The sequence below is a fragment of the Scomber scombrus genome, chromosome 23 (genome assembly GCF_963691925.1).
Source record: "Scomber scombrus chromosome 23, fScoSco1.1, whole genome shotgun sequence".
Classification (NCBI taxonomy): domain Eukaryota; kingdom Metazoa; phylum Chordata; class Actinopteri; order Scombriformes; family Scombridae; genus Scomber; species Scomber scombrus.
In genome coordinates, this window is record NC_084992.1 from 21610339 (window position 1) to 21623935 (window position 13597).

The window sequence follows — 13597 nt, forward strand, 5'->3', positions numbered from 1 at the left end:
ATGCAGGAGCCACATGTTAAATCTAATTCATTATTGGCTTACCTTGTACATATTATTTTGTTCTATCATGACCATAATCTATATCTATAATAAAGAGATATAACCTGCATATCTACATACATGTATTTGGACAGTGGGTCAAACCCACACACAAATGTCATGATGGATTCAAACCCACAACCAAATCATGTTAGACATTTTAGACTAAATTCGACTGTTTTTAGGCACAACAACAACAACAACAACAACAAAAAAAAAAAACTACTATTCAGGACAACAAGGTCATGTCACGTCCTGTTATATCATTTAGACCAACTTTGACCGTTTCAGACAAAAAGAAAGAAAGAAAGAAAGAAAAACAGAAAGCAAGAATAGCTTTGCATTACACAATAATGTAGGGAGATAATATTTACTGAGAATATAATTGGACAGTTAAATGAAAGACAAAAAACTATTTTGATAATCAATTCATCATTTTTCAAGCAAAAAAGCCAAGTCTTATTCCAGCTTCTCAAATGTGACTGTTTTGTTGTTGTTGTTGTCATATATAGCAACGAATTAAATATCGTATCATTCAACACTGTTAGTCAGACAAAGCAATCAAACTGAAGCTTTTTTAAATCTTTTACTTTAACTTAATTTTTAGAGAAAAAAGTTAATGGGAAAAAAAAAAAAAAAAAAAAAAATACACATAGGCCTACTTTAAAAAAATAATTATTTTATTATTTATTTTATTATAGTAGTTTTTTTAATTTAAAAAAAAAAGAATATAAATATGAGATTATTACTATTACTATTACTTTATATACAGTCTATGGATTATTAGTATTTACGTCATCAAAGACACAGGAAATGCCGCCCTCCTTCCTCAAATCTGATTGGCTCTGGTCGCTATCTTTCAATCTGTTTTCTAGCCAGTCATCGACGACCACCCGCAGTAGCAGCACCGCCTCCTATAGGCGCAATATCTCAGCAAACAGCTGACCGTTCCATTACTGCTGTGTGTTATCTGTGCGGTGCTGTGTGTTTATTAGAGGTGTGTGATCGTCCTGGTTCTCCGTCATGTTCTGGATGGGACTTTAAGCGGCTGTCTGAACGTCTGAAGCGGACAAAGTGAGATGCATCTCCGGAGCGCTCAACCTGCTCCATCGCGCACACAAAGCCTGTGAAGCAGGCCCGTTTTTTTTTCCTCCCGCTGAGCCGCACAGCTGATGATGCTCAAACATGTCGGGGAATCAGTTCAAAGGCAACGAAGTCAGCTGCTGCATCAAGTACTTCATTTTTGGATTCAACATCCTGTTCTGGGTAAGAATGCTTTTATTTGAAGTAGGACGCGGCTGCGCCTACTCTACAGCATAGCTCCCTTGTTATCCTGTCCACTGGCCAATAGGGAGGAAGGCCCGAATCATCATCACATCCGATCATAGATGTGTTACCATGCAAGTTTATATTAGAGCTCATAATGCATCCATGTCCTGTGATCCTATGTGTGCACTCATATGTGGATAAAAGCAGCTGCGGCTCAGTTCACTACTGACAGCTAATCGGCTTTTTGTAGTGAAGTAATGACAGCTGAGCCTGAGCGAGCTGCAGCCTGATCACTCACATCACTATCACATAAAGTCTGCTCACTATCATACACACACAGCCAGGACATAACCACACACACACACACAGTCTGCTCACTATCATACACACACAGCCAGGACATAACCACACACACACACACAGTCTGCTCACTATCATACACACACAGCCAGGACATAACCACACATAAATAAACACATTTTAAATCATACTAAAGAACTGAAGGCATGACGTAAATGCTTTAAAAAGTGATGTCATCCATGTCTAATAAATAGTAGATAGCCTCTGTGTGATTAAGTCAGCTATATTGTCAAGGAGGCCTACAACTAACAAATATTTAATATCATTGATTATTCTGCTGAATTGTCTCTTTCTTTTTTATTATCATAAATTATAAAATAGTCCAAAAAAAATTCTCACCAAAAGTTCCCACAGCCCAAGTTTATATCTTAAAACTGCTATTGTCTGACAAACAGTCCAAAACGGAAATAGATATTTAATTAAAGACATTTTATTAATAATGAAGTAATTAGTAATAAAACAAAAGATGAAACATGGGAGATAATTTATTGATTTCCCCCCCCCCCTATCTATTATACATGTTGTATTAACTTAATAGCTTATGAGATAAACACAGTGTTTTAGTGTGTGATTTAATGTGGAAGATGACTTAAGTGATTACTAGATTATCAAAATTTGTCATTAATCTTCAGTCAAATTAAAGAGCTCCTGAGTGATTTAGTCATAAAGTTGGTGGGCTTGTAGGTAATGGTTTCTTTTTTAATGGATCCAAATCCGAGCAGCAGAAGTGGAGATATGCTGACTTTTAAACCCCCCCCCCCCCACTCCAAAAGTACTATTTGGCTCACATCCCAAAAACATTGCACTACATTTCCCATAATGCAACTTGATAGCATCTTTCATCAGACTGTTTTAAATCGAGCAGAAACTGAGATAACCCTGATGACCTCACTATGACATCAAGGGTAAGAATATGAAATGACACCATATGAGATGATTTTTTATAAAGTCAGAAAAAAAAAACTAGTCAAACTTTACTGATCCAGCATCACAGGATCACAGTGGCCTCCAGAGGAAATATATTTTTATTTTCATTTAATATCAATGTGACAGATGGCCACCATGTCACTATGAATCAGCACATCATCCCAGTAACATGACATGACTGTTGTTTTGCAGCTGCTGGGCATGGCCTTAGTAGGAATTGGACTGTGGGCATGGAGTGAAAAGGTGAGTACAGACATTCTGAATTATTGTTATTATTATAATTTGTATTATTAGTTACATTGGAGAAATGCTTTTATGTTTTTATTCCTACAATCACAATTAACATGTGTACATTGCTCTGGTGTTGGTCAATAAAGGTCAGAATGCTTTTTTTCAGATTCAAGCAGCTAAATGCTAATTTAATAATGATTATATTTTATTTTATTGATCATTTGAATGCCACACTGCCAATTAAAGTTGCACTCATCAATATATTGTTTACTATCAATGGTTAACCATGTGTAATTTGAAAGTTTTTGCTCAGCACCGAACAGCAGAAAAACACAATTAGTGACTAGTTGGTGAACAAAGTGGAGCAGTTAGCAGCTAAAGAGACCAAAACAGAGCTAAAAGAGAGTGAATATTTAACTTGCAATCATCAGGTGGACAAAAACAGGATTCCAAAGAGTGTTGCTCTGTGTCTCGATTTTATAAACCAATGAGAATAGGTTAGATGCCATGTTTTTGCTCTACTGCCATCTAGTGGCCAAAAAAATCAATGCACCTTTACATTCCAAGTATCCAGTGTCTAATCTTGTGAAAGTGGTTCACATAAACTTCATTCAATAAGTTTAGAACACCTTTTTTTGTAACCAAATTAACTAGCTCAGCGAATCAGTTCATATAATAATATCCAGTGTAGTATTCTAAATATAAATAGTTCTTTAAATATATCAAATCAAAACTGCAAGGATCAGACATTTTATTTTTGTCTGTTTTTTTAATATCTTCTTGCTGCAGCAGCGTCCCCACTGAGTTCATTTTAGTTTAATCTTATTTATGTCACTGTGGCCCTTTGGGCAAGTGTGTATGTTGCCCTCAAAGAGACGCAGCTGCCTGTCTCAGACTGAGCGAGTTGTTGTGCTTTGTCTCTTTTCCCTCCAGGGAGTTCTGTCCAACATCTCGTCCATCACAGATCTGGGAGGTCTAGACCCTGTCTGGCTCTTCATGGTGGTTGGAGGGGTCATGTTCATACTGGGCTTTGCCGGATGCATCGGAGCATTGCGGGAAAACACTTTTCTGCTTAAGTTTGTATGTTCCATGCTAGAAATAAGCTTCTATCTCCTTAGTGATGAGTGATATCAAAATACTACAAGTTATAAGTGTGTGTTTATTATCTTCTTTCTTCTTTTTGCTGTAGTTCTCTGTGTTCCTGGGCATCATCTTCTTCTTGGAGTTGACGACGGGGGTCCTGGCGTTTGTCTTTAAGGACTGGATTAAAGACCAGTTGAACCTGTTCATCAACAATAACATCCGGGCGTATCGGGACGACATCGATCTACAGAACCTCATCGATTTCACTCAGGAATACGTAAGTTGAGAGAGGCTACAGATATCTCAGATACTAGATATTGGATTTGAACCAAGGATATTGCGGTTCATGGTCAATTTTTGATGGGATCACCCTAATAATCTTAAATAAGGGTCCACTTATTAGCCTTTTCTGGGCCTTTCAACTATGTTCAACAAACTTCAGCAACCAAGGTAATGGAATGAATGGCAGTTTATTGTCATGTGTGATGAAGGTAGAAAAAACACATCATAAATAAAGCATTCAGAGCAAGTTGCAGTTCTGGCTTTTGACTTGAAGGGATATTACGGTTCATGGTCAACTTTTTACCTCTTAGCCACAGGAGCACCCCAATAATCTTAACTAAAAGTCCACTTATCAGCCTTTTATGGGGCTTTCAACTACATTAAACATCTTCGGCAACCAAGGATATGGAAGGATTGGCTGTTTATTGGCATGTGTGACTAAGGTAGAAAAACACATCACAAATGAAGCGGAAGTTGAAGTTTTGGAATTTTGACTGTTTAGTATCTGACATCATACATCACTGTTTTTCTTATGCTTCCTTATCATTATCTTTACTTCCCTCTATGCTCTTGGGATTGTCCGCAGCTGGGGTTTTATTTTTGTTGCCTCTGGTATTGGTTATTATCAGTTATGATAACAATGTACTCACCAAAGTAATTGCTGACATGATGCAGCGACATCGCCAAAAATAGGTCCAACACGATGGTAGCAGTCAGACAAACAGACAGCTTGTTTGTTTAAAACCTCCCTGTAAAAAAACAATGGAATTACTTTGTTTTTTCAAGACTGTATTTTTAGTCATTTGTATTATTATGAAAGTCTTTGTGGTTTTAAATGAGATTGTCTTGCTTCTGGAACTGAAACTTTTCACTTTAGCTACATCAGACAAATGTGAATGATTCTTATGTAGAATCTTCATGAAGAAAACGTTTGCGAGACACTTTTTTACGCTAGGTTCTTCCAGGCAAAGATTAAAAAACAACAACAGATAATTCATTTGAGCTTTGCACTCAAGCTGCTCTGATTGGATTTATGTAATTCCTTGAATGAAAGGAGCCAACCAGGTCAACAAACCAATCATGTCCACTTGTGATGCTTTTAAATCCATTAATGTATTAAACTGCCCGTTGAAAAAAGCTCGTCTATCATCTCCGTCTACAAACAGAGGCTATTTTTAATACCGGAAAGAGTTCTTAACTATTTCACACACGTTTTCTTCTCTTGACTTCAGTGGGACTGCTGTGGTGCGTTTGGAGCAGATGATTGGAACCTCAACATCTACTTTAACTGTACTGATGCGAATCCCAGTCGAGAAAAGTGTGGAGTCCCCTTCTCCTGCTGCACCAAGGACCCAGCGGTAAGAACCCCTCACTCTGAATGCATTCATTCATACACATTGAAACTCACTGGGCTAAAATATTTCCCAGTCTGGGGCAATATAGAACCAATACAATACAATACTGGCTTAATGTTACCCAGAAAGCCACTCAAGACCAGAGGTTGTCTGTCTATGAATGTCTTTTGAATGTCATACGGACAATGTTTAGTACAAGAAACTACACCTTTGTGGTGGCAATTTTGAACTAAAGCTGTGTCAAAATAACAGCCACTGTGTAAAGTTCTTAAATTGACCCAAAGTAGGTACAATTTTCACACAGTCATTTTTAGTGTCCACAGGTCTACATGAAAAATATGTTTTGTGGGAAATATATAAAACGATTTCCTTTGTGTATTTTGGGGAGGTAAACATTTCTATGCTTGAGGGAAAAGACAATTGAATACAGTTCATGTTAGTGTTTCCTACCTTAAAGCTGACAGGGCTCTGTAGTGCTGGTGTCAGTTGTTGCTGGTATCAGGCATATGGCGCTTTTCCACTACACAGTTTCTGCACGACTCGGCTCGCCTCGACTCGGCACGGTTCCAGAACAGACCTTTTCCATTACAAAAAAGTACCTACTCAACGTGGGCGGGGTCGTCATAGCACGGCTCCGCGACACTGCCGTGACTTCGTTTTATACGCGACACAAAACACATAAACAATGGAGGACATAGAGGCAGTGGTGTACTTGCTGCTGTATGTGGCTTTCTGTCACACACAAAGCAAGAAAATTGAGCCGTATGGATGTAACTATGGTTGTAACGCTGCTGCCGGTATTTAAAAATGCCGGGTTTGATTCTTGTGTGGGACGGCTCATGACTCTTCCAGCGACAACTACCAATCAGCGGCCAGCAGTGTGTCGACGTCACATTTTAGTACCGGCTTGGCTAGCTTGGAACCTCACCAGAGCAGGTACTAAAAAAGTATCAGGTACCAGGTACTTTCCCTAGTGGAAACGCAAAAAGAACCGAGGCGAGTCGTGCTGGAACGGTGTAGTGGAAAAGCGCCAATAGACTGTATATAAAATGGACGTAACATCCGTGACGTCACCTATTGGTTTGTGGACTGCTGCTTGGAAGCGAATAATTTCGGATCCGGGCAGCGCCATCTTCAAAAATGTCCGGTGCATGCCGGGTAAAAAAACAAACACGGATTCTACTTATATGGGCATCAGGAGGAGCAAGAGGCGCCCTCCTGAACCTGTCAATCACAACGTAGCCACGCCCTAATGCATACCCTGCTTTATCGTCAAATATAAAATCAGGGAGGCCAAAATTTCACAAATGAACATCATACTGCATTGAAGAAGGCTTTAAACTAGCGATTGAGACCATAAACACATTTTGAAAACGTTTACTGAGGTTAAAAATCAAGTGAGAAGTTGGTGAATTCTCCATTGACTTGTATAGAGACGGAAGTCCTTTTGACACCAAAACGGTCGCCCCCTGGTGACCTTTTGATAGAATGCAGTTTTAAGTTACTTCCGCGTTCGCATCATTTCAGAGGACCAGAACTCCCCGCCTGGTATCAGGTGGTCCAGGTGATACAATGTGCAAAGTAAAAAAGCATTAAATGAATCATACTAAACCAGAGAGAAATGAAGTTAAATAGAATCAAATGCAATAAATATGGTATATGGACACTGTAAACTTTGAAAGTCATGATGGGGCTGATGATGTAATGCAACTCAATGAGTTATCTCACATATGTCAGGTTGTCAGGTGTAGCCCATAATCACATGCTGGAAATGTTGTAAATGCTTTAAAAAAATGTAAAATGAGATGAAATGTTTTCAATACAGTTTAAATATTTAAAATAAAAAAAGTGTTTGTGTGGCAGCTGGTTAACATCTATGGTACATTATCATACAGATTGTGATTGATGAACACAGCATGTATGAACATTTTGTACCAATGAGAAGTTGCACATTAATTATAGTTTCTTATGTCAAACGTTGCTTTTCAATAAGTGAGATACTATAAACGTTCATTCTCTTTGTCTGCAGGAGGACGTAATAAACACTCAGTGTGGATATGACATTAGAGCTAAACCAGTAAGTAACATGATGTCTCTACTCTACTCACTCTGACTCATTTCATTTCCTCTCAATTCTTTGTGTGCTTTTTAATGAATCTGTGATATTCATATAAAATGTAACATTTCATTCAATAGCTTCTCATTGGACAAACCACCAGTACAGGTTTTAGCACAGTCCAATTAGCACATTTATTTTTCTCCCAGACATTTTTAAAAATATCCCTTTTTTAACTTCTTATTCACAATTAGAATATCAAAATTATTTATTTGCTTATTTTTTTAAATCTCTTTTTGTCCACAGTGGATTTTACTTGTTTACTTGTTATTTGATAAAAAGACTTTATGTTTCTAGTCTTAATGCTAAGCTAGGCTAAACACATTTTGGATTTACAGTATGCCTGTACTGGGTTAAATGGGTGTTACATAAACATATAAAGTTTACTACAGGTGTTTGTTTTCTTGCCAGGACTCTGAACAGAAGGACTACATCAATGTAAAAGGCTGTGTGCCACAGTTTGAGAAGTGGCTGCAGGACAACCTCACCTTGGTGGCCGGAATATTCATCGGAGTTGCGCTACTGCAGGCCAGTTCACATCTTTCACCTTCAAAAAAAAAAAAAAAAGAAGCCTAAAACAAAAAACATAATTTTTTCTTCTTATCTTTCAAAATGTCTCATGTTGCCACTTCTTCCATCCACAGATCTTTGGGATTTGTTTGGCCCAAAACTTAGTGAGTGACATCGAAGCCGTGCGGGCGAGCTGGTAAGAAAACAATCACATCAGTGTCTCATGTATCCTCATACAGACGGCACAGTTCCCCCTCCTCTCCATGCACTCCTTCTTTGGTTTCCATTCATCTTTTTCTCATTTCACGACATGAGACATTTCAGCTCTTTGTCATATTATATATGCTGACGAGTCTGAAAGAGTCTCCCAGACCCCCCTTTTATAGATACATTGTGAAGATCAAATTTGAGCATTTAATGTAGCAATTATATGGATTAAACACAGGCAGGTTATATTAGAAATACATGAACTCATTTTGTCTGAAACTCAGCTGTGGTCATAATTAGCAATGCCATTAATAATGTCATTTAGATGTATTTTTCTTGTTATCTTCTCCAATAAAAAACATCAAGGTAATTAAGAAATAACAAATTACCACATTTTGCTTAATTGGAATTTAAAAAAAAAAAGAAGAAAGAATTATAATAAGACTGTATGGAGGTACTAAAGTGACTAAAGTTTTTGGTCTTGTGTGCATCTTTTTCACACAAAATTCAGATACAGTATAATCAGAGATCCATTTCTATATCTAGATTTTGCACAAGATCCGTGTCTTAAGTGCACCAGTTATTTAGTGAGAAAAAGAGTTCTACAGTTTATATTGTCAGCACAAGATTCATAGCTTGTTAACACATTCATATCAGCAGAAAACCCATGTTATCTCGTTCTGACAAAATCCACATTGTGAGTGCACTAGTTACACACTAAACATTCCCTTTAGCAGGCCGAGGGGGTTAAAGGAGAGGAGGGTTACTGAGCCTTTACCATCACAATGCCAAAAACTCACCTCACACCTCATTCTTCCTCCTTCATGCTTCGTCAGGGTGCCCCCCCCTCTCTCCATGCGTCGACTCCCACCTCACTCCGGCAAGAAAGCATCGGCTTACTACTCATGAGACACACACACACACATGCTGTATGTGTGTTTGTAGCCGGTGGGTGTGATGGATCCATTTGGTCGTTGTCTTTGTCTTGAGCGTTGCTCTGATTGGATGGATGATCTGTTTTGTGTTGTGTTTCATTTAGAGTTAAAAGCTGGATATTAATCCTATCCTTAATGTAATGTATGGAGGCTGAAGTGTGCCAAAAGAGTCATTTTTTTTGTTTTGTTACATTAATAAATGAATCATTTTTTTAAAATGTAATTGTAAATTAATTATTAGCATTCAATTATTTCCCTATAAATAATTATATTTCCTTATTATGACTTAAATAATTAAATAATCATTAATTTAAAAAAAAAAGTAGCATCATTGAATATACAGAAGACCTTAATTTCACTTTTTGAACTACACTATTTCTTTATGTCTCTAACCTTTGAATTATATGTTGCAATTGATTTGTTTCCTGTTTTAACATGAATGTTTCCATGGCTTTCATTTAAAAAGACGTGTGCCACCTAAAAATAAAATAAACAGCAGAAGGAGCTCTGATTGGCCAGCTGTTAAGTTCTCTATCAGCTGGCCAATCATAGTTTTGTTAACTGATTATAATTAAACACTGAAAATATCCAGAATGACTCCATATGACGCTCCAGACTCCATACTAGACGTTCAGAAAAACTACTATAACTTTGTTCGTGGCCTTTTTTTCCACTCACTATAACTGTGTCCAACTGAAGAGATTTTTTTGTATTTTGTCCGTCTCATCTTGCACCCCTGTCTTTTATCTCCAGCTTTTAGTTTAGACCGCTGATCCTTTACACAACTATTTTCTAGCCATTCCCACCCTGACTTCTCTGCTTTCCTTTGTGTCCTCATCTTTTACGTCCCAGTTGTTGAACCTCAGTCCAACGGGCGTTGGAGTCCTGTAGATGATTTCTAAGCTTTCTAATGAATCCAGCTTTCTGTCTTCTTTTTCTCCAGCTTCTTTACCTAATGCTGAAGCAGCATTTTGACTCTTAACAGGTGACCTTTCCTTTTAATGAAATCGAACTTTACAAACCAAATTAAGTATCATATAAAAATGGAAACTAATCTTACTTGTCTTGTCGATTTTCTTTCTGTCAGCTCCGGGACTTGAATGCGTCTCCATGGAAACGTCAAGGAGCACCCGCACCTGCATTCTGTTCACTGAACCAGCACCTTCTTTTCAAGGCACTAATATGTGAAAAGCTCTGTATATATAACACTGTGTGTGACTACTGTAAAAACATTGTTGGAGAGGAAGGTTAAAACATGCACTACATGCGGACCGTCACAATGCTCGTTTTGATAGCTACACGTAGAGGAGTAGGAGTTTTGATACATCTTTTTGATATTAGATCAGTATTTTTCACTGTGGAAATAAGGCTCCATTGCTTATAAAAAAAAACATTGTATTCTGTAGGACTGTGAAATAGTTGTATCCAAGAAACTGAGGATGTGCTTGTTTTAAAGTTCAGTGCTTGCTTTCCCACCGCTCAGTCATACATTTTGCACCGTTTTTTTTACTACAGGAGGATGTCTTTTTGTGTATTGCAGCAGATTCCAGGACTTTTCATTTAATAGCTGAACATTCTGCATTATCAGGCAAATTAAAAAGACAAGTTTAATTGTTACAGTAACAATGAATTTTTAATTACCGTTCAGCGAACATCTACTCTTTGACTGTCGAACAACAGCGTGGATATTTGTGTGTACTGTGCTAAATATCCTAAATGACAACAAAGGACTTGAACTATTTAGCATAATGAGTTATTACTCAGCTAATGGGCTAAAAGGGATCTCAGTTAATTGAGTGATGGGAGTAGATTATTTTCCATTATTGATTTTGCTACTGCTACTGCTACTTAGCTTGATCGAGCGCTACGAATTCCGAGCAACACAGTTGGATATTTACTGATTTAAATCAAACACAGGTTTGAATGTTTTTTAAGTATAACTTGAATCTACAAAACTCATGCAGTGTATGTTGAAAGAGTTATTGGTTGCTGTCCATACTGGCTGTAAAGTGATCCCTTTGTATGGTGACTACACTGTAAAAAAAACAAAAAAAAAAAACAGGGATCAGGTCCACTAACCTTTGAGCCACTATGAGGACATATCCAGGAATGTCATAGTACGGCACCTAAAGAGGGAATTTCTACCAAAAAAAAAGCCAGTAACATTGTAAAAATACTCACTCAATTTAATGCCTTTTCTTACATTGTAGTCATGCTATGAGGGAATAGCAAAGCCAGTATGAATATCAGTAACATTTGTACAGAGTGTGATATTTAGAAAGACTTTGACAACATCTGAACCAATTGTTTAAATTTTAAATGGATTGAAGGGATGAAGAGAAACAAGAGTTATTTTATTTCTCAAAGTTATTAACAAATAGCGTAGTTTATTAGTAACAAAACCTGGACATGAAATTGGCGCTATTGTTGAAAAACTGCAAGTGATACACAGTTCTAGAAGTCATTGTAATTCGTACAGGGGTTACCATGACGATCCCTAAGGCTTGTAAAATGATTACCCTGTATTCCCATCTTTGACATTTTTAGAGAAAAGGTCTGGATAAGTGTTAAAAAAGAAAAAAGGTAAAAAAAAAATAAAATAAAAAAAGACATGTTTAAGCCCCCATACACACATGACCACAAAATGTATCTAGCTGTGCACCCACTGTCATTTCATTTCATATTGTGATTATTGCCTTCACCAAGGAGGTTATATTCAAGCAGGATGACTCACTTACCAGGTTTAAATGACGTTTGGTGTAAAGCTGGAATATAAACCAAGGAACAAGTCATTCGTTAGTTCTTCATATTGTGAGATCGGCATTTTAGTACATTTTCGCTATCGTCTCTTATTTGAATGAAAACAACCCTGGCACATGTAATCCCATTACTGTCTTTCACTGTGTGTATTTTGATGCAGAACTGACCAGTATACATGGATTTTCAAAATAAAAAGTGCTTGTTTTTCTGTTAATTTTAAATGTTAAAGTGATACCTGCTTAAAAAGCTTAAATCGCTCATTTTGTCGAAGTATTGTAGTCAGCTGCTCAGATTGAACGCTTTTTTTTTGATACTTTATAATTGTGATTTGGGTCTCTGGTGCAACCGCAAAGTCAAAATGTTCAATACTGAAGCTGACTTGTCACTTTAAACTCCTCACAGTACAGTGAATGTGGCGGGACTTTTAGGATGTAAAGTGCTCTGGTACCTCTCACTCATCACTACCTACATCACTTCCATGGATTATTTAGCTCACAGTATTTCCCACAAGCATTGTAATGTAACTACCTCCTCTCTTTTTTTTTGTCTCATGTCCTGTTAAAATTTGACTGGTTTTAATATCAAGTAAAAAATTAATTAATAAAGACGACAAAAATATTGAGTTCTTTGAATTTTTGAGGATTAAAAATGATTTTTTTTTTTTTGTTGGCGCCAAGAGTTTACGGCTGTGTTTATGCATTGCACTTCCCACACGTCGTCTGTCGGTATTTCTTGGGACATCTTTCGGTGTCTGTCGCTGCAGACGCAAACTAGTCTTGATTCCGTTTATAGCTGATAACTCGCTTCCAGAAAAGATCCCAGATGGTTAAAAGCTGAATGCTAATTGGGTTGTCATCTTTTACTCAAAAACTACAGTTCAAATGTTGGGGTGGGGGGGTGGGGAAGGGAATTTAAGATTTCAATCTGTGTTCTGTCTGAACTAAAAATTCACAGTGTGTAAGCACCAAAGGGCCCTATTGTGTTATTAGCAATAACCGCAATTGTTTCATCTGAGAATAAAAGGAAGTATTATGGATTTAATATTAAGGGAAATATGGATAAAGCAGTATTAGCTTATCCTACTGTCTTGAGGCATGTTCAAACAAAGTGCATTTCAAATGTTCATTTCATATCAGTTGCATTCAAAGTAACAACCAGCTATGCAAAAACATGAAAATTTGCTTTCAGTGGTGAAAACTGATTTCCTTGCGAGGCAGCTGGATTCGTGATATGTTAGAATTCAATTTGTAAGGCTTCAAGTTACGCTCTCGTGCTCGATCTCGTGAAAGCTGCCTCACATGGTAACACTATGGATGTATTATAAGAGCTGGATAGGACTCAGCCTTGCAGCCAATTTTTCCAAGTTGTCATTCGCAGTACTCGAGCAAAAAAAACACCCCTGAAGCCCAAAAAGGTTTCTCCCCAATTTAAATATCTGTAACATCATCACAATGTAAAGTCTATTGGCCAAGGGGGAACTTGCATGGGAGGCACTACTGTGCATGTTCAGTGGGCCGCATAAC

General features: G+C 37.4%; 1 protein-coding gene across 1 annotated transcript; it reads left to right on the forward strand.

The window, feature by feature from the left end:
- Positions 1 to 933: 933 nt before the first annotated feature.
- LOC134005455 (tetraspanin-5-like) lies at positions 934 to 12730 on the forward strand. The gene is made up of 11 exons (XM_062444357.1): positions 934 to 1305; positions 2788 to 2838; positions 3760 to 3906; positions 4016 to 4186; positions 5424 to 5549; positions 7576 to 7623; positions 8074 to 8190; positions 8307 to 8368; positions 9216 to 9327; positions 10258 to 10299; positions 10402 to 12730. Exons 1-9 carry the CDS (start codon positions 1225 to 1227, stop codon positions 9286 to 9288), a joined length of 876 nt encoding a protein of 291 aa, XP_062300341.1. The 5' UTR covers positions 934 to 1224; the 3' UTR covers positions 9289 to 9327; positions 10258 to 10299; positions 10402 to 12730.
- The last annotated feature ends 867 nt before the right edge of the window (positions 12731 to 13597 follow it).